Here is a 22,006-nt window from a genome sequence, read left to right as displayed (position 1 = left end):
GTATGATGTGTTACTGCACCCTTTTCTTCCCTTCTACAGAAGGTCTTGGGTGAGATCAGACTGGTGAGGATTTGACAAAGGAGATAAACAGAGTAAGTAGCATAATCTTGAGGAGAAGGTCTTGCTCTGTCACTTTGTCTTTCTCCTGACCTGAAGGATGACCGTGCCCACATCGTTACTTTTCCTAACTTTTTGTTTATAGAGATAGTGAGTTATACTAAGCAAGGGTGTTTCTCTTGCTGTGTATATATAGGGAGTTTAATACAACGGGATTTGGCCTCATTTGAAACTCCTAAGTAATACTGTGCAATGTAAGACTAACACAAACCATTATAGTAACAGGAATATATAAGGAATGCATTGCCAACCATTATTGGAAATAACCTTGAAACTAGCTAGCAGTGTTTATTAATGACAGGTTTTTCCCCCCAGAAATGCTGAGAAGTTGGTTGAAGTAGGCCTGCAACCTTCAGACCCAGAACAGACTCTAGTGTGTATAGAGTGGGATCGGTCAATTAACTACAATGACAGTCCTGTAGAAATGAAAGGTTAGAGAAGGTGTATTAAGCACATGCTATCAGGAATCATGTTTGTAAGAAGAGGAGAGAGAGGTTGCTTAGTGCTTGTTGGAGCTGAACAGCTGAACCACAAGTAAATACAATGGCTAAAATTTCAATTGGGGAGCATTACAGGAGAGTGACACTGCAGCACATCTGTGTGCCACTGTCTCAGCCGATGGGTCTGCTGCAGGCAAGTCATGACTGTAAGGAAAGACATCTTTGAACCGTGATTGGATCAACAGAGTGCGGGAACCCATTTCAGTCACGTGAACGAAGCATCTAGTGATACATCTGAAGATGCAATAGAGACATAAATAAGGTAGGATTCCAAGCCCACTCTAGAAATGAACTATGTTCAAAAAGTATAGTTAAGGAACGAGATGTGCTAAGAGGCTTAACCCAACACTGAAACCCAAGCAGAGATTAAAAGAACTGAGCACCCAGGAGTCTAGTGACCATTTCTGGGAGAGCTATATCCCTTCAGCCAAGATCATAACTTTTGTTTTTGTACAGGATAACTATAGCACCTATATTCACCTCTACATGAAATCATGACTGAGTTTATTGCTGCAATTAAGATACAAAATATATGGAGTTTGTAACTCAAGAGCCTGAAGCACATGCTTTGCCTAATTGTGTGAACATAACCTAAGGGTATATGCTAAGGAGCTCCTGGATAGAGACAGCAGCATGGGCTACAACCTGCTCCAGTCCCCAGTCCCAGGCTTCACCTAGGAATCAACACAGTGCTGCTGCAAAGGTTGTAGGAGAAAAGAATTTTTAAATGGATTCTTAAATATTTGTAGGAACCTAATCTGGTGTGAGGGAGGATGGATCTGAGGTGGATGTAAGTCTAAGCAACACTACTGCTCAGCTTAAGGAATACTTCTATTTCTCCACTTTGCAATCCAGATTGGCATCAACCAGCACATAAGGAAAATAAACTGAAGTAATGTTGTGTTAGGAGATAAATGGCCAAGTGAACTTCCTATGATTTATTTTCTCAGGTAATTTTTTCAAAGCACATTAGCAAACAAGCTCAGAGAAAAAAAAATGGAGACAGGAGAAGGTGACCTGATGGAGGAAGATTGTGAAAAAGAAGGAATGTAACAGTAGTGAAACACGAAGTTGGAAGGTATGCAGAGGTAAAGGTGAGGCCTAAGTATATGAGTGTTCACTGAAAGCATTCATGAGTAAGGTGACAAAGATGGGGTGGACAGATTCTCAGAGAGAGATGGCAGACTAAGAGGTGTACTAAGCCATGACTAAATGCTGAGGATGGCATAAAGAAAGCAAGAAAATCAGGGAAACTGGGAATCTGAAAGTAACTGTGAGAAGTGACACTGAAAGAATTAGGCAAGGTTGATAAATATATGGTGCTAGAGAGAGAGGAAAGAGAAAATGCGCTAGAATATCAAAGTAAGCATCTTGAGGAGAATGAGACTGTTGGAAAATGGGGAAATATGAATGAGGCAAAAAACTACAGAACAGAGTGGGAACCATGATTTGACAACAAATCACAAACATGGCAGGATGAGAGCAGACAATGGGAATACCCATTTTCATATGTGGCAGAGATTACTATTTTCACCCGACGAGTCTGATGCATAGACTTGAGTCTGAGAGATCTTCTAAGACAGGTAAATAGATTTAATCTAACAATCTGTACAATAGGAATATTTCTAATTTCCTAATTTGGGTAGGTACATATGTATGAGTTTTGAGGCATACTGAAGACTAAAGAAGTCCTCCTTTTTTCCCCTAAGGCACCATTTTTTAATTCCATGTCAATGTCTATAGAATCCCAAACATTATGAAATAAAACACTAAGTAAACATATCCCACATTTAGCAGCAATTTCACGAGCCATGTTTCCCTAATAGGTACACAAACCTTTCGAACACTATTAGCATAATTGCCGTATGAAACAACACAACAAATGAATCAGATATGAGAGCTCTAGTTCACGTTATCCACAGCTTCTGTACGATCCAGAGAGTAATGGGTTACTGATGTCATACTCTGTGGAGATTAAAGATGTCAACAAGCACTCACTTTGAAACCAACTTTCTTCTTTATTTCACTCTTTGTTACTGTCAGGTGTTACGTGGTGGTTTCAGCTTTTCATAGAATGGACCAAGAACAACTGTCTATCCACGACCAGTTATGACATGCAGCAATGCAGCTGTCAGGAATAGCTGCTGGCAGGCATTTAACAACCTAGACTTTCATAGCTGTTTCAGAAGTAAAAATGTGGTGACTTTATGAACAGCTGGAATGTTTTCTGAAGCAAATTCAGAAAATATTTGTAGTGTCCTCTTGGAAAGGACAACTAATCCTGCCAAAAAGTACTCTGGCATATGTAGGAGTTGGGTTGCTCATTAGCAGGTGTCTACAGTGTTTTGTTTTTTTTTTTTAATGTCATGCTAACATTCCTTAGGCAAGAGAGTCAGTTAGGGCTTGTGCTTCATTTTCATGTTGAACTTTATGTTCATGCGACAGAGCACAATACTAATCAGTCCATCTTTAAATTTCATACATGCATAGCATGCTCAGCTCTTTTTATTAGCTTGCCCCCAGGAAATGAAGGAAGGTGTATCTGTTCTTCCAGTTTGAAATCAGCAAAACACACACACACACACACACATACGAGTGTATCTAGTTTACACTCTAACACCATCCTCTCATACAGCCAGAGTTCTCTCAGCATCAGCATATTTGGTCCAAGGAGGAACAGGGTTATTTCAGAGGTGCCTATCCTCTGTTATCTTTAAAATATTCCTGAAATATCTGAGACAGCTGGAAAATCAATGACGAATTTTAAGTTTTCTTATTTGTTACTCTAATTTTTTACACAGATTCTGTTCATTAATCCGATTTCTCTTTGGTGGGTTCCTCTGTCCTATGCCCTGCTAAGACACCACCCTGAGTGCACAGAAATGTCAGGAATCTCACCTTGGTTTTCAGCAAACTTAGAGAAACTGCTATTCTTATTTTCAGCTGGTGCTGGAGGCAGAAAACCCACCAGAACTTCTTCATAGTTTAGCTCTGTCAGTTAACACACACTTCCCACATAACTGCTGCAAAGGTGGCTTGTGGAGATCCACCTTCACACTAGCTACCTCTGCTCTGGAAAGCAATGCTTCGGGTGCAGTGAAGACCCCCTGAAAGAGGATGCAGTATGTATCTGAGGACCTGACTAAAGATTCAGGTAGCTGTTGCCAATCTGCTACATGATAGTACCGGTAGTGGTATCACTGACAGGACTTTAGAGAATTTGGGTATATTTACCTGAGTCATAGGCACGGTGGTAGCTGCAATGCAGACATTGCCATCAGGCACAACATGTTGCTGGCCCAAATTAAGGTTTTCTTTTGTGTCACTACAGATTCGTTGTGATCATTGCCATTTTTATTTCTCTCCCTCGCCTATGATCACACACAAGATAGTCTGAATAGTTTTCATTTTCTAGCAATGAACCTGATGCCACTCAGTGGGAATTAAACAGTACTGCAAGGAGTAGAAACTAGCATTTCTACAGCCTATGGGAAGAGAATTGCTGCATCATCTAAAACTCCTGTCAGTAACTCCTCTGTTGATGCAGCTGCATAGACACATACCACTGCTCAGTGGGAAACAAAATGATGCTGAAACCGATTTCTGCCAGTGGATGCAGCTTCCTAATTTATTATGTTTTACCACCTATTAACCGTGGCAAAACAATATTCTGCTCTAGAAAACAAACTGTGGCTTCTATGTCTGCACATAAGCATAACAGAAAATAAGAATTAGAAATGTTAATAACACTAGTAAGAGGTCACCTTTGCTAAATCTTGAGCTCTTCATGCAGATGAAATTGAAGATGGAAACGTCCAGAAAATAGAAACCTGGTACAAGCATATGGCACAAGAGTTAGGCAGAAAATGAGTCACTGGACAAACAGAAAGGAAGATGCATTGAGAAGAAGGAAAACTTATTCTGTGAATATGGTACTGATAAGAGGAAAATCCATTAAAAGAATGGCAAAGTAAAATTATTCTGGGAAAATTCAGGTGTTTGCTATCTTTCCCTGCATAAAGCTTTTTCTAAAAATGATCCTACAGTTATTCCTGCAACTTCCTGAAATTAGTTCTTGGTAGGCAAAGAGCAAGTTTAAAAGCACCTGTGGAAGTTGTAAGTTTTCAGACTGCTTAGCTTGATTAACTTCACCACACAGTGTGCAAAGCTTAGAGGCATTAACAGTTCTTTTCACCAGCTTGTGGAAACTGAATGGAAAAGGTAAAGCTGGTGCCTTTCTTTAGTAGGAAAAACAGCTGAAGACTCACAAACAAGTAAGCTTAACTTCCACCCCCAGGGGCTAGGAAAAAAAAAAAAAAAGTTAATATGCTTAAAAAATGACCAACAACGCCTAGCATAGGTCCATCAAGAACCGTGTCATGTCAATGCAATTTCCTTCTATCCCAAGTTAGTCAGTCCAGTGGACAAAGAAAACACAGATGTTGCGTAGCTTGGGGTTAGTAGATTTCTGACATTGTTTCACTTAGGAAGCTCAAGAGCAAATTAGTTTTGTTGAAAATACTGCAGGATTGATGTGAAACTGGTTAGAGATCTACTTTTAGAAGACAAAACAGTTAACAATAGCCTTCACTATAAAAATGGATGTAAATATATATTAAAAGGGATTCTGCTAAGGTCTGACCAGGATCTGGCATACACTCATGCCCTCAATACTTATTAAGCAGGTGATAAACAGTTAACATCAACCTGGGAAAGACCACATGTTGGGAGCATCCCTGTTGATAATCCTAACTACCCTTGATGAACGGAAGACGTATTCAGTTGGGGGGGTGATACAGAGAAAAGAAGAAAAAAGGGATAAAGGTAAGGGTATCATACCTACACCTGGTAAGTATGGTGACCTGTGCATAAGAACAGCCAGATGCAGTGACGAGTGACAGGGAAGAAGCACAGGTGTAGAAAAGGCTCGGGGGGGTCCAGAACCAATCTCAGGGTGATCACGAACCTGGACGATCAGTATTTTCTAACAGAAGGCAAACAACCGACCCGGTAGAGGTGGTAAGTATTCAGCTAGGCAAAACACAGCTACAAAGGCGACGGGAATCTTCGTCCCGGGACGGGGTGCAGGGAAACGCGTCCGGCGCGGGGGGGGACGGACACCCGCGGCAGCGGGGCCGATCCGGTCCCGCCTGGAGGGCGCCGACCCTCCCGCCCGCGGGCCCGGGAGCTCAGCCTGCTCCTGCCCGCCCGGGGCGGCACGGCCGGACCCACAGCGGTGTGAACGGAGAGCCGAAAGCGACGCTTTCCCAAGCTCCCTTCCCCTCGCCTTTGCAGGTGTCACCCGGACCTGCGGGCGAGTAGGGAGGGCGGCGGAAACACCCCTGCGGAGCGCCTGGGGGGGCTGAGCCGGACCAGCGGAGCCCGGCGGCACGCAAGGACAAGGACAAGGACAAGGACAAGGACAAGGACAAGGACAAGGACAAGGACAAGGACAAGGACTCCGAGCCCTGCGAGCGACAGCCGCTGGGAAGAGCGGCCGCACAGCCCCGCCGCCGCCTGAAGCGAGGCACCGCGCCGCGCCGCGCCCCGCCCCGCCGCTGACGGTGCCCGGCAGGGGCCAAGCTTCCGTTGGGGCGCCCGCTGCCGCCGCCGCCGCCGCGCTGGGCGGTTGCCCCTCCGTCCTCCGCCCCGCCGCCGCCCGGCCATGGAGCTGTGGCAGGTGCCGGTGCTCTTCTCGCGCCTGCCCATGTTCCCTTTCTTCGACCTGGCGCACTATATGGCTTCCGTCATGGCGCTGAAAGAGCAGAGGGGTGAGCGGGGGTGGTTGGCGGGACGGGACCGAGCCCCTTGCCCGTGTTGCCCTGACGCCCCCACTGTGTTGCCCCAGCCCACTCCCGTGTCTCCCGCCATCTGCCACTGTGTCCCCCCTCACCCTGTTTCCCGTCCCCCGGCCGGGCCCGGCCAGAGGCGGGGACCGGGGAACCCCCTGGCGCCGGCCGCCCCCGCCCCAGCCCCGGCTGGGCAAGGATGACCGTCGCGCAAGATGGCGGGGGGCGCTTGAGGGGCGCCGGGGTGCCGGGAGCGGGGCGGCCGGGCCGGGGGGTGCGGGGTGGCGGCCGGGGTGACCCGCGTTTGCCCGGGCTTTGCCGCTGGGTCTGCGCGGGAGCTGCAGGTGTCTCGCCCGGGGTGGGGGTGTCGGAGCACCCCCGGGGTCGTTGGTCTCGAGGCCCGTCCAGCCTGCAGAATGCTGGAATGCGTCGGTTGCGTTTTGGTTCTTGTTTTGTTTTCTTTTGTTTTGTTTTTCCTCGCTACTTTTGGATTTTGATTTTAATGGCGGCGGGTGGCTAAACCTCAGTTCCCGTGCGTACTCCCACAGCATCTCAGGTGGCCTGTGTTCCGTTTGGTGCGGCGAGAGCTCGGCCCGCGCTCCTCGTGGCCCCTGGAGCGAGAGCCCAGCGAGCAAAAGCTCCAACTTTGGTGCCGAAGCGTCGCACAGAGCTGCGGCCAGGCGCTGCCGGGGGGCTCGGCTGACAGCGGCGTGCCTCTCCCCTCTCCGCCCCTGCCCTTCTCGCAAAAATCAAAACCCGTTAGTCTAGAACTCTGTTAGACCGTAAGCGTGCAGATAAGATCGCAGCCTCTGTTAGTCCATCTGTCAATAAGTAGGGTCTAACTGGCTGCAGAAAGGAAGACCCCAGCCGAACTTCTCTTGCTTTCTCAGGACTAGGAGGCACTGGTGAAATCAGCCAGGAGTCTTGTTGAAAACCGTTTTGCATTTTAAGATTTTAAAAGTTCCCAAGTATAAAGGGGCTGAACACCCTGAATTTAGGTTTACACATGCAGAGAAGGAATGCAATCACAGGCTGGTGACGGGCTGTCAGGTAGTAACATCTGAGAGGTGAGAGGAGAGCTGTTCAACTCATGGTTTTATATCCACACACCCTGGATATGCAGGAACCTGATGAGGCAATTCTGTCTTTTAGGAAACACAGCTTGGGAATCTAATGGGCAGGTTGCATGCTAGTGACTTTTCATGTTGTACCCATAGATTGTAAAATTAAATTAGGAAAGTTTTACACTCCCAGTAACAGGATTCTGGATTTTGTAAGAGTGCATGTAATGACACTTCAATCTCTACATGCTCTTTTCTAGAAGATCTTTCGCACTGGGGTTGTTAACGCCAAGCCTAGTTCATAGTTGTCAAAAATGTAGAGACTAGCCTTGGTTTAATGTGTAGAATAACTACTTGTGGTGTGGCTTTGGACAGTTACAGTAACCATGCATCCCAGCTGATAAACTTGTAGGAAACTAAGGTGGCTTTCAGGATTATTGTGCAGATTTGGGAGTTTCTGCTTGCTTCAGATTTTTCTGTGTGTTTGTTTAGTGAGAGCTTGGTCCTTGGTTCCTTCCTAAATGTGTCAAGGTGAATTTTTACTTCCTGCTAAGTAAGTGCAGTTAGTAGACTGTGAAGACTGATATAAAATAGTTATGTATGCTTCCATCTTCACCAAATTTTGTTACTACTGCTAAAATTGTTTCTGTGTACTGACTTGTGGCATTGTGTAATGTAACTGTTTCATTCAAAAAGGGACTTTCTGTCTAAAGGTATTTGATGTTATCATGTGCTACCTTTAAACTTTCCTCTGGAATGAACACACTGAAAGACCAGGATGAGAGGAGTCTTTCCACTTTGCTAGCATCAGCATAGCTTTAGTGGGATGGCACTTCTGGACAGTAGAACTGCTGTCAGAAGTCTGGACAGATCTGTGCTGATAATTTTTTTTCTTCACAGTTTAATAACTGTAAAGTTCAGAACTCTTGAGTATCCTCTAATACTTTGAATCCTTTTTTTTTTTTTTCCCCTTAAAATTAGTTGTTACTAGCTGTGTTTCATTAATTGCAGTCAATGTCCATATGCATGACAAATAGAATACAGTGTATTTAGATTCAAAGACACAGCACCTGGCATGGTTTCCTTTCACTATGTAATCTGACCGAACACCTGGTAAAGTGAAGAAGCAGCAGAGTTTCAGTTAGGTAGCTCTCAGTCATGCTGCATTTTGTGGGGAGGGAGAAGGTGGTTCAATATTCTGATGAAGGCTACCAGTAAGATGTTAAGATGATTACTTCTCTGCTAATGCAAGGTAAGGTAATAACTAGCTTCATGCTAGTGAAAGAGAGGTTGGTGCATGCGCACCTGACAATGGATGTCTGAAGTGTAAGTTTGTGGGTTTTTTAAACCTGGTCTGGAGGTTGACAGTTCTTGGATGTGGAACGTCCTGTCGTGATCTGGTTACCGGTTTTACTCCAAGACCAGATTACTGTGCAGATTACATCCTCTATTACATCTGTCCAGGAGTTAAAGCTTGTGCATAACACAAAATCTGATCTATTAGCAGTACTCCCCAGTTCTAGCACATGTTCCCTTGTGATTTACACTGGCTTCTTCTGTTATCTGGGTTTTCTTGTTGTTCTGAAGAGTTTGGGATGTTCCTTCTCTGTATGGTCACTCTGTGCTATAATGCCACAACAGCATTTAGTGGAGTTACTCAACAGAGAGAGTACTGCCGAACATGGGGGTAGGATATTCTCTTGTTGCAAGAAAAGGAATTCAGTCCTTTCGTGCTGAAGTCAGTATGTAGTATTTGTAACGCGGTTGTGTCATCAAACAAGAGAATAATTAGATGTGAGGAAGAAGCTACTGTAGATCTTTTGGACCAGTGAGTGTCTACTTAATATATTTTTGCTTTTTTTCTGAATGCAATGGCTGTCAGCATTTTTAGATTTTTTTGTTTTTAATTGAGGAAACCTCAGTGTAGTAAGCACAAACCATTAATATTCTACAAGTGTCTTAACCTTTTTAACTATGTTGGTGAACATAGGCCCACATTCAGTTATACGGGATCTGGATGTAATGGCCCACTTCATATTTTTACTTTTGCTGTTAAGTAATGTTAGCAGGCTTTACAATTTTCTCCTATTAATTTTATGCACACAAGCATAATATATAGCTACTTTGGAGAAGTGGTAATATGCAATAACAAAGCTGAACATAACTGATTTGGAGCACCAGATACTGCAGTATAGAAAATAAGTTACACAATAGTAACAACAACAACAACAAAAGTATATTCAGTAATACTTAGGAGTGCTCATTTTATAAATTGGCAGTTACATAGGAATTTAGATAGTGCTGCAATATGTGGTAGATGTGCCAGCACTAAAACTGGAACAATCTTGTTGATACTCTTATATGAAGTGAATTGTATTGAGAGTGCTGTATTGCCTTTGATATGTTTGAGCTTCTCATCTTGCGTAAGAAGCTTCTTTTCCCACAGAAATGACTGAAAATGCTTCTCCTCTGAATCGGGAATAGATGTCGAATTTCATTTTGGGGCAAACACTATGTTTCACCTTTGCTTTTGTGAATTCAGCCTTTGGACTATGAAACTGGTTCAAGCAAACAGAGCTTTGCGCCTGTGCAAAGGCAAAGCTTTGGCAACACTGGACTTCTGAAATGGAAGCAAATAATCAAAACTACTTGAGGATATTTCTGGCTTTGATAAAGTGTTGTTTCCTGCTGGAACTGATTAAAGCTTATCTTTACTTTTAGCATAATCTTTTAATATTGAATACTCTTTCGGCATATTTCAATTACAATTTAAAAGGGGTAATTCATTTTAAAGATAACAAAAGGGATCAGATAACCTTTTTTTCTCTGTTCATGATTGCAGGTGAAACTAATAGTTGTTTTGGATACTGTTTTCATTTTGGTCAGCAAACAGCAGGGTGTTACGAATCAAAAGGAAAACAGTGACCTTGAATTCATGAAAACTCAAAAGCAGAAATAGAATTTGTACAATAACCACCTAAAAGTTACCAATGCCAGCCCTGTCTAGATCAGCAAAGCCACTTGTGTATTTTTAATACAAATTTGAAAGCAACTGTATATCTATGCCACATTATTAACAATGAGACCTCTCAGCCATGCTCTGAAAGCTTTTTCTTCTTGGTAGCCAAATAGTTATAATAAACCAACCCACAAAAGATGCTCAAAAACCACAATGACAGTCTTTCACTTTTATGTAGATAGCATATGGTTAAGTCAGTGTACTTTTAGGTTTATATTTCTGAAGACTTTTCTGGTGAAACCCTACAGATTTCTGCACGATTTTCCATTACCTAAAGGAACAATGTTAGACTGAATGATTTGAAAAATACTAACTTTTAAAACATGATGTGATTCTCAAATGTTTATTTCTATTTATGCATTTTTTATCTTTTTTTTTCAGGAGCTGTGGAAGTGTCAGTCCGAAGTCCAGTTGCCTGCTGGTTTAGTGCTATGCTTTATTGCTTTGGTGGTTCAGTTTTGTCTTCGTTGATGCTTGCGGAGCCTCCAGTAGCATTTCTGGCAAAGGGCACAAATATTCTACTTGCATCTTCAGTCTGGTAAGCAGCCACAGTTGAGTCAGATGTGTAGTATTGGTTCTGAGGAAACTGTTATACTATCAGGCTTCCATATAAATCAGAAACTTAACTTAAAAGTGTTACGGATTTGGATGCTGTCTCTTCATCCAGAGACTCACTGCAGCAAAATAGCTGTTACGATCCTGTTCTATAGGAATAAAATGCTAAGACAGCAACTCTTATGGGATGTTGTGTAATGAAATGCTCAGTCACTAGGCTAGACTTACCTTAGACTTTTATAGTATTCCTGGTCAAACAGCTGAAAACATTATTTTGGAATAAAGTGGATTTTAGTTACCACTTCTCTGGATATGGGCAACTCATAAACACAGTCTGTATTTTCAGCAGTAGCTCTTAAGGACCAGAACCTGGCTGATGTAAAAATTTTGAACTTTTCTGTATTTGGAGATCTAAGACATAGATCTTCTTTCCTCTCCTCTAGTTTCTGCTTCCTGTCATATTTTTTTTTTTCCTATATTTTGCCCTTTCCCAAATGGATGGTCATTGTAGTGGAAGACACTTGAGAGCTAAATGGAAAGTTAGGTATGTGAATGAGGCAGCAATTTGGCCTGTTTTGGAATTCAGAAAAAGCACTGGAGTTATTTTCATATAAATGTGGCCTTCCAGTGGCATTCGTTTGTTCCAGAAAGTAATCTTTGAAGAAACCCTCAAATGTAACAAAATTTGTGAGCAGCAGTGGGTTTTTTTTAGTTTAAAAATTTCAATTCCTATTTTAGAAGACTGTTATCTGCTTGAAATCCTTTAGTACCTTCTCCTTGTTTTATACTTGTTTTAGTATCTGTTCCTAGGTTTTATAATTGCAAATTCATTAAAATGAAAGTCAATGTTTCTATTTGACTATATATATATATATATATATATATATATATAAATCTTCTGGTCTTCATGTTGCAATGGAAGATGGTAGATTATGGTAGATTTCATTAGGCAAATTGGTGAAATGAATAATGTGCAATAAATAGTGAAGTATTAACAAAGCTCATAGAATCTGCTTATGGTTTATAATAGTTTGATCTGGGCAACATGTCTGCTTGTTTTAACAAATGACACCTTAGGATTATATATAAATAGAATGTGATTTCTGTTGAACTTAACATGGTCAAATGTGATTTGCTGTGCACAAATAAAATGAGGTTTTAATAAGGAGCTTTGAATGTTATGAAACCTTTTAAGCTTCTAGTTTTACAAAGTTCTCTCTTCATGAGTATAATGACTTTAATTCTGAGTCCCAAATCATATGAAACGAAATTCCTCAAGCCATACATAAAACTGGAAAATGAAAGGAGTTGCACTACACTTGAGAAATGCTCCTGAATAGTCTGTAGGACAGCGGCATCTACTGTTAGCAAGTGTTGCTAGCAGAAATTACAGGCAAAAATGCCGCGGTTCAATCCAGTTACCTGTGCCTCAGGGTCCTAAATCCACATTCTGCTATTGTAAATTAGTTCTGGTTAGTGTTGTTTCTTGAGTATGTGGCTTACATGCCTATTTGCAGTAGCCATTAAAATACATGTTCTTTATACATCTTTGATTTCGTATCAACTGAATCTTGGTTGCATACAAAGGCAGTTGGCTTTACAATAGGAAAAAAAAGAAGAATATAAGTAGGTCAAAAGTAAAGCTAAAACTGAACACCAGACCAGTAGTTAGCTATTGATGTAAATTCTAATAAATTTATTGTATGTGAAAAATAGGCTATTGCATGCTCCATTCTGGAAGATCTTGAAGAGAAGAAGCTTTAGAAGTTTGCAGGTGGTGTATGCATTGCAGAAAAAGAATATATATAACTAGGACAGGAGTTCAGCTAAACTTTGCCTTTCTAGGGAGGAAGCTTCCTGGCATTCTGCTGTAAAGGATAAGCATTTAAAAAAAAAAACAAAAAACAAAAAACAAAAAACTAAAACAACAACCCAAAACCCAAGTGCTGTCCTGATTTCTGATCTCTAACCATGACTCATGACTCTTCCTAGTTGTGGTGTCTGCTAGTAGTTCTAATGAAGTAAACTAGATGCAAGAGGTGCATTTCTGTATTGCAGCCTGGGTAAACAGGAGAAGGATAAAGCCTTAGGAATTCTTGGTAGAAAGGGTTGAGCTCAGAAGCCTAAACCAACAGGCGAGTAACTGTTTTTAAGAAAATTAAAAAGTACCCTTCCCATCTTTTAAAGGCTTTCTCTGCTTTTACTTAATTGTTACTTTCTTACTCCTGTGCTGAAATAATCTAGATATTTAATCTTGATTTTTTTTTTGAGACCTTAAATGTCTCTGTAAGAACTGAAACTTGTTTATGATTGGAGAGATACAATAAAGCACCACTTAATCAAATCTTTTAAAATTTACTGTCATCTTATAACTTCATTGTTAGCTATCTTTACTTTGTTTTAACAGCAATTGATACAAGATATTATTAAATTCTGAGTACTGTGCTTTCAATGCTTTGAAAAAAATAAATGTGCTTGTAATTGCCAAGCTGAAAAAGCTAGAATTGCTGGTTGCTCAGATGTGAAATCTGTTTGAAAATAGCTCTGCATTTCATCTGGGATGACATTAACTAGTGGAGTCATTCTTGCTGAAGTTATATAATTCTATGTACCTATCAGTATGAAATCATGGTGTCAGCATGTAATTTACCACCCTGTTGTAATCCTATTAAAAACATCCCCCCAAAAAAATCAAAAACCCCAACCAAACAAAAAATAACAAAAAACCAAACCATGCGAAGTTGGTCAGACACTAAATTAATAACTTGAGTTATAAAAACATGATATGTAAGGTATAGAACAGTTGGTAAAATTTAAAACTGTTTCTTATGTACTTTAATGGATTCTTCTCTGGGACAATGAGGCAGTAAGAACAATTTCAAATAATGTTTGATGGTTTTGATACAAGAGCTCAAGCACGCTCAAAAGCATTTCAAATTTATTCCAGTAGGTCTACCCACACAAGGCAGGGAATTATCAGTAGTATATCGTGCTTTGCTAGTCATATTCCAGAAGTATCTTTAAAGGCTATTAGAAAGTGAATTCCTTAGCAAAATCTTTTGAATGCTGCTAATGGATTTTCTCATGATTTTCAGGTATCTTGTGTTTTACTGCCCACAAGACATATTCTACCAGTGCTTTGCCTTTCTGCCTCTTCGGCTTCTGGTTGCAGGAATGAAAGAAGTGACTAGGACTTGGAAGATAACAGCTGGCGTTGCACATGCAGACAGTCACTTCAAAGATGCGTGGCTTGTCATGATAGCTGTGGGCTGGGCCAGAGGTAACATGCATAATATCTTGTTCTGATGGATTGTGATGTTTTGGAGTGGTATTTAAATGGCTAGCCCTTCAGCATAAATAGCACCATTCCTTGATGTGCTGGATATGATCATCCTAATACAGTCTGTTATCCCCCAAGGGAAAAGCCTGTGCTGAAATTTTTCTGCCTGGATTAAGGGTGACACTGAATGACTTCGAGGGAAGTTCATCTTATCCCTTCAGAAGGTCTTGTGAGGGCAGCTGATGGCAATAAAGAAATAGATCTCCCATTGTAGCTTCAGTGCTATTACTAAACTTTCCAACATCGTATTTCCTCAGAGCGGTTTTCCTTGCATGTGACTGAAGAAGAAAACTTGTTTTCTTAGCTTTTTTCGTTGTAACAGTTAGCTGATTTTAAACAGAGGAATGAACCTTCTTGCCTGCCTGCTGTTTGGTGTACAACTCTGAAAGCTACCTTCCTAGCAGCTGTATTTGTAGTCACAACATATAGAACCACTTCAGGAAGTAGTAGTGCAGCTTGTTTCTATTTGCTTGATACTGTTTTGCTTTGGGAAATAACGTGTTAATGTGATGATCTAACGTATTTTTTGTTTCCAAGTTATAATACAGATCAGTCTCACTGGCTAGACTGTCTTAACACCTCCTATGTCTTGTGTTCTTCTATTATAAAAATACATATCCACTTTTCTTGCAGATGGTCCTTGTAGTTATAGAGACATTCTCTGTACTTACATGATGACATGAAGAATGGAATGATATAAGCCTCTCTGGAGATTTCCATTAGCAATTCAGGCATTTGCTTGTAGTGTTGAGTGCATTAGTTCAGATGCTATCACATAAAGGTAAACCTGAGGTTCTTGCTAAGTAGCTAAACCTGTGAGGTTTCATGTTGGTCACTCAAGTCGTGCACATATAAAAGATTGGATTAATCTCTTTAAGTGTGAACTTTGGGTGTCACGTTTGCCATGTAGTGTAACAAGGTTTGCTGGGAGCAATAATACATTGTGCAGTAGTGGTAGCAGGTAGTGGAGGATTATCATAAATCTCTGGAATTTCAGGAGCTGGTGGCGGCCTAATTTCCAACTTTGAGCAGCTGGTGAGAGGAGTGTGGAAACCTGAAACCAACGAACTACTGAAGATGTCCTAGTAAGTTTCTAAAAAAAGACTGCAACATGTTAACTGCTGTTTTGCTAACTCCTTGTGCTGGCACTCACTTTTAGTTGTTGAGATTTTAAAAAACAAAGCAGTAAGACACATTTGTACTCAATGTTTTGGTGTGTATCTGGTGAAAGACTGGTTGATAATCTTCAGTAATTCTAGCAGATGTTTTAATCATTTTGAGTTGTTGTGGTTTGAGCCCAGAGCTGTTCACTCACCCCTCCCCCTCAGGAATGGGAAAGAGAAAATAAAGTAGAAGGCTCAGGATTCAAGATAAGGACAGGAAGTGGTGGATCACCCTTTATGGCCACAGGCAAGAGACAGACTTTTTAAGGGAAGAAAAAAAGAACATCAGTTTCATCAAACACTAACAAAACCAAAACGTAACAGACAAGGTAGGACAGTGGGAAGTGCCACCACATCCAAAACCACCTCCCTCCACGCATCCCTTCTTCCCTAGGCTCAGCTCTGCTCCTGATCTACCCCCTTCCCTAGCGGTGCAGGGGGCAGGGCATAGGGGTTACAGTCAGCTCGATGCTCCTTCCTTCTCAGGATGGGGGGTGAGTGTTGCACATTGCTCCCCTCTCACTGGAGACAGTCGTCCACAAACCTTCTCCAGTGTGAGTCCTTCCCATGGGATGCAGGTGTTCCTGAGCTGATTCAGCATGTTGCAGTCTCCCAGTGCTGAATTAAAACAACAGGGGTTGCTTCTTCCCACAGAGTCCTGGCTGCCTTTAAGTGCAGACACTTGTTGTGGTGTGGGCTCCTCCACAGGCTTCAGGTCGGCCTCTGCTTCACCGTGGACCTCCATGGGTGGCAGGGGGGGTGGCCTTGCTGTCTCACCACAGGATACAGGGCGGGCTCTGCTCTGACACACCTCCCCCTGCTTCCTCCTCCTTTCTTCCACTGACCTCAGTGTTCTCATAGGTGTCCTCCTTGTAACTCCTCCTCACAAGTCCCAACCCCCTCCCAGGTTCCCCTTCTTAAATATGTTATCATAGAGGCGCAGCCACCGTCACTAATTGGCTCAGCCTTGGTGCAGAGGTGGGTCTGACTTGGAGCTGGGGGAGCTTGGAGAAGCTTCTCACAGGGGCCACTGCTGTTGAGCCCTCCCCTGCTATCAAAAACCCTGCCACAGAAACCCAGCAGAAGGACACCAAATGGGAAGACGAGTCAACAAAAATTATTTGACAGAAAGCAGTACTGAATCAGTAGGAAGCAGTATACTGGAAGGCAGTATTGACTCAGTTTGTCTTACAGGGACATGGTCTTCTATCCAAAATGAAAGGAGAGTGGTACCAGGAGTATACAAGTGAACTCTGCATGTTCTGAGCATCACTAAGACCTCTTCATTTGAGCATTGTCACTCTGACTTTCTCTGCCACTACCATTTTCCTTCATAGATACCAATTATTTGAGAATGTGCAAATTGGTTATTTAGTATAGCAAAAATGTACTGCAAGACAAGAAGTGTTACTTCTCTTGCAGAAGCAAAGAATGGGAATATTACATGGCTCCTGGATTTGCCTATACAGTAAAATGAGAATTGAGACAGGCTAAAAGGCCACAAGCTATTATTGTAAGTCAAGATAAGCCCACTGGGGTAATTTCCTAAAATCTGTTTGTCTTTCCCATGTTACTTTCAGGTCTTTAGAAATTTTTATTTTTTTTAAGTTATCTTGCTTTTTTTGCAGCCAGCAACAGAATAACAGAAAGTAAATTGGTAGCCTTTCCTTTGACAATATTTCAACTTTTTATAGCTTATGTTAGTTGTTGGCTTTTTCTGAAATTCCAGGTATTTAGAATTTCTCTCCCTCTCTCAGTGCCTAAGTGGCAGTCTTGAAAGCAGAATTCCAGAAGGAAGAAGTCACTGTCAATAATAGCACTGTAAGCCTGAATAACACTGTACTTACAGATGCAATACTAGAGCAATGCTTACTGACTGTGGCAGTGCTCACATGTATTCTCTTTCTCTATGGTGAATGTGGCTCAAAGTAACTCAAAAATGATTTTAAAAATTTTGTTTAATATATAAAACTTAAGAATATTAAATATAAGTAGGTTACAAAGTTAAACGGATAAAACATTATGCAAATGGATGAGACACTTTCATACACAGTTGTTTTTTGGACTTCTTGAGCAGGAAGTTGATGCAGTAAATTTCTGAGTTACTGAAAAGACAGTGAAGAACATGTCTATAGTAGATGATCTGCGGTAACAGGAATGTCACATGTAAATGCACAAATTTTTTCTGCCACTGTATTAGTGCTCTCTCTTCAGATGACTTTAGATAACTGACTAAAGTTTTCTTGTTCTCTGACTGCATACCTCGCAATGAAGATAGCTAGAAGATGTAAATCTTTTCATGTCTCAAGTCAACACAACTATGTTGGCAAAAGCTGATAACACAGGCCTGGCTCAAGTCAAGTTACAACCCTAGAACTGCTGGAGTGTCAGGGTGGACTGAGACTTGGACGATGTTGTTCTTCAACATCTTAAGCAACTCACTGGAGTAACTAACACCTGGAGTATAGGAGAGGAACCTATTTTTAAGTCTAGTCCAGGGAATGCAAGCCTTGTGATTTAACTATTCAGTAAGATATTGGGAGAGGAAGAAAGGGAACAAGCTGGAGTATAGAGTCTGAACAGGGTCATTGATTTGAGGAGGATTTGTCAAATATGAGTCTGCTGGGTGTGTAAAGTAGTGCTGAACTTGATGCTTGTCCATATTAGGGACAGAAAACATAGTATATAAAGTGGAAGTCTTAACTTTAATAATAGCTAGGTTTTGGACCTTGTCACTGTTACCACAAGTTTTCATTAGTTCTATTCAGAAATAATTCTTTTGCACACTAGGAGCATTTATTGCTTTCCAGACCATGTCAGCTTTCACTGTGGAGTAGAGAAGAGAAATTAACATTGTTCGTTTGATTTCCAGCCCTGTGAAGGTAACTTTGATAGGAGCAGTTCTTTTCACCCTGCAACACAGCCAGTACTTGCCAATAGCAAGACACGACCTCATGTTTTTATACACCATCTTTCTTGTTGTTTCCAAGGTAAGAATGTGGAAGTGTTGTAAATAACTGAATAACAGAAAATATTTTATTTCATTATTTCAGAGCAAAAAATATGCCCTCAAACATTCTACAACAAATTAGAATGTGTGCTTCTGGATGGGAAGGCCAGCTCCTACTGAAGTCTTAAACCTGCATTTAGTCTTCTAAACATGAGCAGAAGAGAAGACCTATTCTGTTACTGATACTGTTCAGTGTATGGGAGGCGGGGGGGGAAGAGGAAGAAATCAGCAGTATTGGCACCCAACAGTTCATATGCTGGGCTTGTATGTCCATAATTTAAAACAAAGCCTCTGCTTGTAGAAAGAAACTCTCTTGTCCTCTGCCTTTTGCTAGCTGCCTAGTGTTTTCCTTGTACCTGTGCAGTCATCTGTGAGTTTGCAAAACAAGCCAGCTAGGTTCTCACCTAGCTTAAAGTGTCACAACATAAGTGTTTAGGTGGGAGGAGAAAGTGTATCAAAACCACTTTGAAGTAGCTCTAACTACTTTTATAATAAAATAGATACTACTTCTCTACTGAATCCTTTAATCCCTCCAGTTTTGTTAATTTCCAGGATGATGCCTGTCTTCAGGATTACTAGCTAATAAAAAAAGTGTAGTCTCTGTTAACAGAAGTCTAGTGATTTAAGAGCTTCAGAGATCCTGTTGAATGTAGTAGAGACTGTCTTAAAATGGTAGTTGCCATTCTCCTTTCTGTGAAGTAGCTGACAAGTTTAATTCTAGAGAAGTTGCTTTAGGGAGCCAAGACTTTGAGCTGATGCTCGTGATTCACCACCTAGACAAATAAAGACATTGTTGAACAGGGGATGCTGGGAATGGAGAAGGAAAGGAAAACACTATTCTGGAAGTGGGAAATTATAGCAGTTTTCAGAAACTGTCTGTCAGGCTGCACTGAAGTCAGTAAGTTCTTAAACTGATGGTCATACTGACAATCAGGTACTTGAGCATCTACTTCACTAATAAAGCAACAGTTGTGGATTTGGCATAGTCCTGTAATAGTGTCTTGTTTTAGAAATTTTTCATGTCTCTGAAAACTGTAGAAAGTTGCAATATAAACTTCTTCAGTACCTGGATCAACAAAAGTTTTTCTATGCTGATTCCAACTTATGTATTCTAACAAATTTCTGCCTACATCTCTCAGCTCTGTGGAATGAGTGTGGCTGCCTGGAATTCTAACTAAAGTTGGCTGTGCATATTTAGGTGCTTACACATTGCATTCTTTCAGTTTAAATGGAATTAGCCACACTGTTCACAGTTCTTCAGTTTGAACAAGGTTACAAAACTTACACAAAAATTGCTCTTCACCTTAGTTGTATGACATGAAATGCAGTTTATTCTTAGGATGATTTTAGTAAACTTAAATAGAAAGTTTTTTTGTGCACATTGTTTATGCATAGCTGTGTGAAAAGGGTAGGTCAAAAAGAAAAGTGTTCTTTGTTGAATTGAAGCTAAAATGAACATATTTCTATTCTTGGTGGCGTGGCCTTAGGCTCACGTAGAAAGTTAGAAATGCCAGCTTTGAACTTGTTTTCAATTGCTGTGAAATCATTAAAACATTTATTGTAACTTGATCCTTGTTCTTCACAGGTAACAATGATGTTGACAAAATCTGCAACTTCTCCATTTGCTCCTTTTGAGGCTGCGTTAGGCCATATGTTCTTTGGCTTACAAAAGACACCATCCAAAGTGAAGGGTGAAGGTCCCACATCTTCCAATGGCTCCTCTGTCTGTGACCGGTCTTCTTCTGAACAGCTCCGTGATGGTGTTAAGAAACGACAGGCAAAGAAAACAGAATAAGTGGCTTAAAATCCTTGATGGTCATAACCTTCGAAGATGTTTGTATTTCAGATTAGGCTGGCTGAGAAACTTGTTTAAAGAAATGCATGTGAGGAGAGGCAGGGTTGTATACTACTCTGTTGTTTTTGCCTTCAGAATGTGTTTTGTAAGCTATTGTTCAGATGTCTAAATGCACATGTTGGATTTGTAAGTTAAAAACTACAAATTTTTATAGTGGTTACAACTTTGCTAAATTTTGTATTTATGATAACTTTAAATGCTTATGTGCTAAAAAGATAGTTTCAAAATTTGACAATCAGCATTGTTATTTCTTCTGATATATCACTTGTTGCACGTCTTGCCCCACCACCAATTCTTATGTTTCATTTGGATAACATGGATTTGCACTGCCAAGTGTTCACAGTAGTGTGTCCCAAATAAGAAGGTCATCATCTGAGTAAGGCTTAATCACTTTGCACTGAAAACCAAGAAAATATACTGAACTAATGCCTTTAACTAGAAGAATAACTGAATTACTGTTGTAATTCACATTGCACTGGTCTAGATTTTCTTCATTTACTCGAGTAAATATTTTTCATATGCATATTTTTATATTTTTAAAATAAGAGTGAATTATCTGTCAGTTTTTAAAATCTTTGCAGGTAGCAAGTAGAAACATTTTGGTATTTTTCTTGTTAGCTTACTTTGACACTTCTGTGTCAGGCCCAAAGAGTGGTGGTGAATGGAGTAATATGCAGTTGGCAGCTTGTCACAAGTGCTATTCCCCAGGGCTCAGTGTTGGGACCAGCTCTGTTTAATATCTTTATCAATTATCTGGACCGAGGGGATCAGGTGCACCCTCAGAAAGTTTGCAGATGACACCAAGTTGGGTGGAAGTGTTGATCTGCTTGAGGGTAGGACAGGTCTGCAGAGGGATCTGGACAGGCTGGATTGATGGGCTGAAGTAAATTGTTTGAAGTTCAACAAGGCCAAGTGCCAGGTCCTGCGCTTGTGTCACAGCAACCCCATGCAACACTGCAGGCTTGCGGAAGAGTGGCTGGAAAGCTGCCTGGAGGAAAACGACCTGTAGGTGATGGTTGACAGATGGCTGAATATGAACCAGCAGTGTGCCTGGATGGCAAGGAATGCCAACAGCACCCTGGCTTGTATCAGAAATAGCGTGGGCAGCAGGACTAGGGAAGCTGGTGAAGGGTCTGGAGAACAAGTCTTCTGAGGAGCGACTGAGGGAACTGGGGTTGTTTAGCCTGGAGAAAAACAGGGTGAGGGGAGACCTTATCATTCTCTACAACTACCTGGAAGGAGGTTATAGAGAGGTGGATGTTGGTTCTTTCGCCCAATTAACAAGCAATAGGACAAGAGGAAATGGCCTCAAGTTGCACCAGGGAAGTTTAGATTGGATATTAGGAAAAACTTTTTCACTGAAAGGGTTGTCAAGCAGTGGAACAGGCTGCCCAGGGAAGGAAGTGATGGTGTCACCATCCCTGGAGGTATTTCAGAGATGTGTAGATGTGCTTAGGGATGTGGTTTAGTGGTAGACTTGGCAGCGTCAGGTTAATGGTTAGACCTTGTCGTGGTTTGGGCCTGATTGGCAGCCAGCCACAATGCAGCAGCTCTCTCTCCTATCCCCTCCGGCAATGAGAAGGGACAGAGAGCCAGG

General features: G+C 41.4%; 1 protein-coding gene across 1 annotated transcript; it reads left to right on the top strand.

Moving 5' to 3' along the window:
- Positions 1-5,897: 5,897 nt before the first annotated feature.
- On the top strand, positions 5,898-20,847 carry TMEM38B (transmembrane protein 38B). The gene is made up of 6 exons (XM_033009264.2): positions 5,898-6,388; positions 10,868-11,024; positions 14,137-14,321; positions 15,379-15,466; positions 18,417-18,534; positions 20,140-20,847. Exons 1-6 carry the CDS (start codon positions 6,283-6,285, stop codon positions 20,347-20,349), a joined length of 864 nt encoding a protein of 287 aa, XP_032865155.2. The 5' UTR covers positions 5,898-6,282; the 3' UTR covers positions 20,350-20,847.
- Positions 20,848-22,006: the final 1,159 nt, after the last annotated feature.

Source organism: Tyto alba, unplaced genomic scaffold (assembly GCF_018691265.1).
Source record: "Tyto alba isolate M040663 unplaced genomic scaffold, T.alba_DEE_v4.0 Super-Scaffold_13, whole genome shotgun sequence".
Taxonomy (NCBI): domain Eukaryota; kingdom Metazoa; phylum Chordata; class Aves; order Strigiformes; family Tytonidae; genus Tyto; species Tyto alba.
Note: the sequence above shows the minus strand (reverse complement) of the source record. Positions and strands in the feature narration are given on the sequence as shown.

Bases quoted from the DNA above. Each gene is read 5' to 3' on its own strand.
- TMEM38B (XM_033009264.2), top strand. From the start codon at position 6,283: ATGGAGCTGTGGCAGGTGCCGGTGCTCTTCTCGCGCCTGCCCATGTTC. The intron at 14,322-15,378 runs GTAACATGCATA...CTGGAATTTCAG, and splicing joins AGCTGTGGGCTGGGCCAGAG to GAGCTGGTGGCGGCCTAATT. The intron at 18,535-20,139 runs GTAAGAATGTGG...TGTTCTTCACAG, and splicing joins TCTTTCTTGTTGTTTCCAAG to GTAACAATGATGTTGACAAA.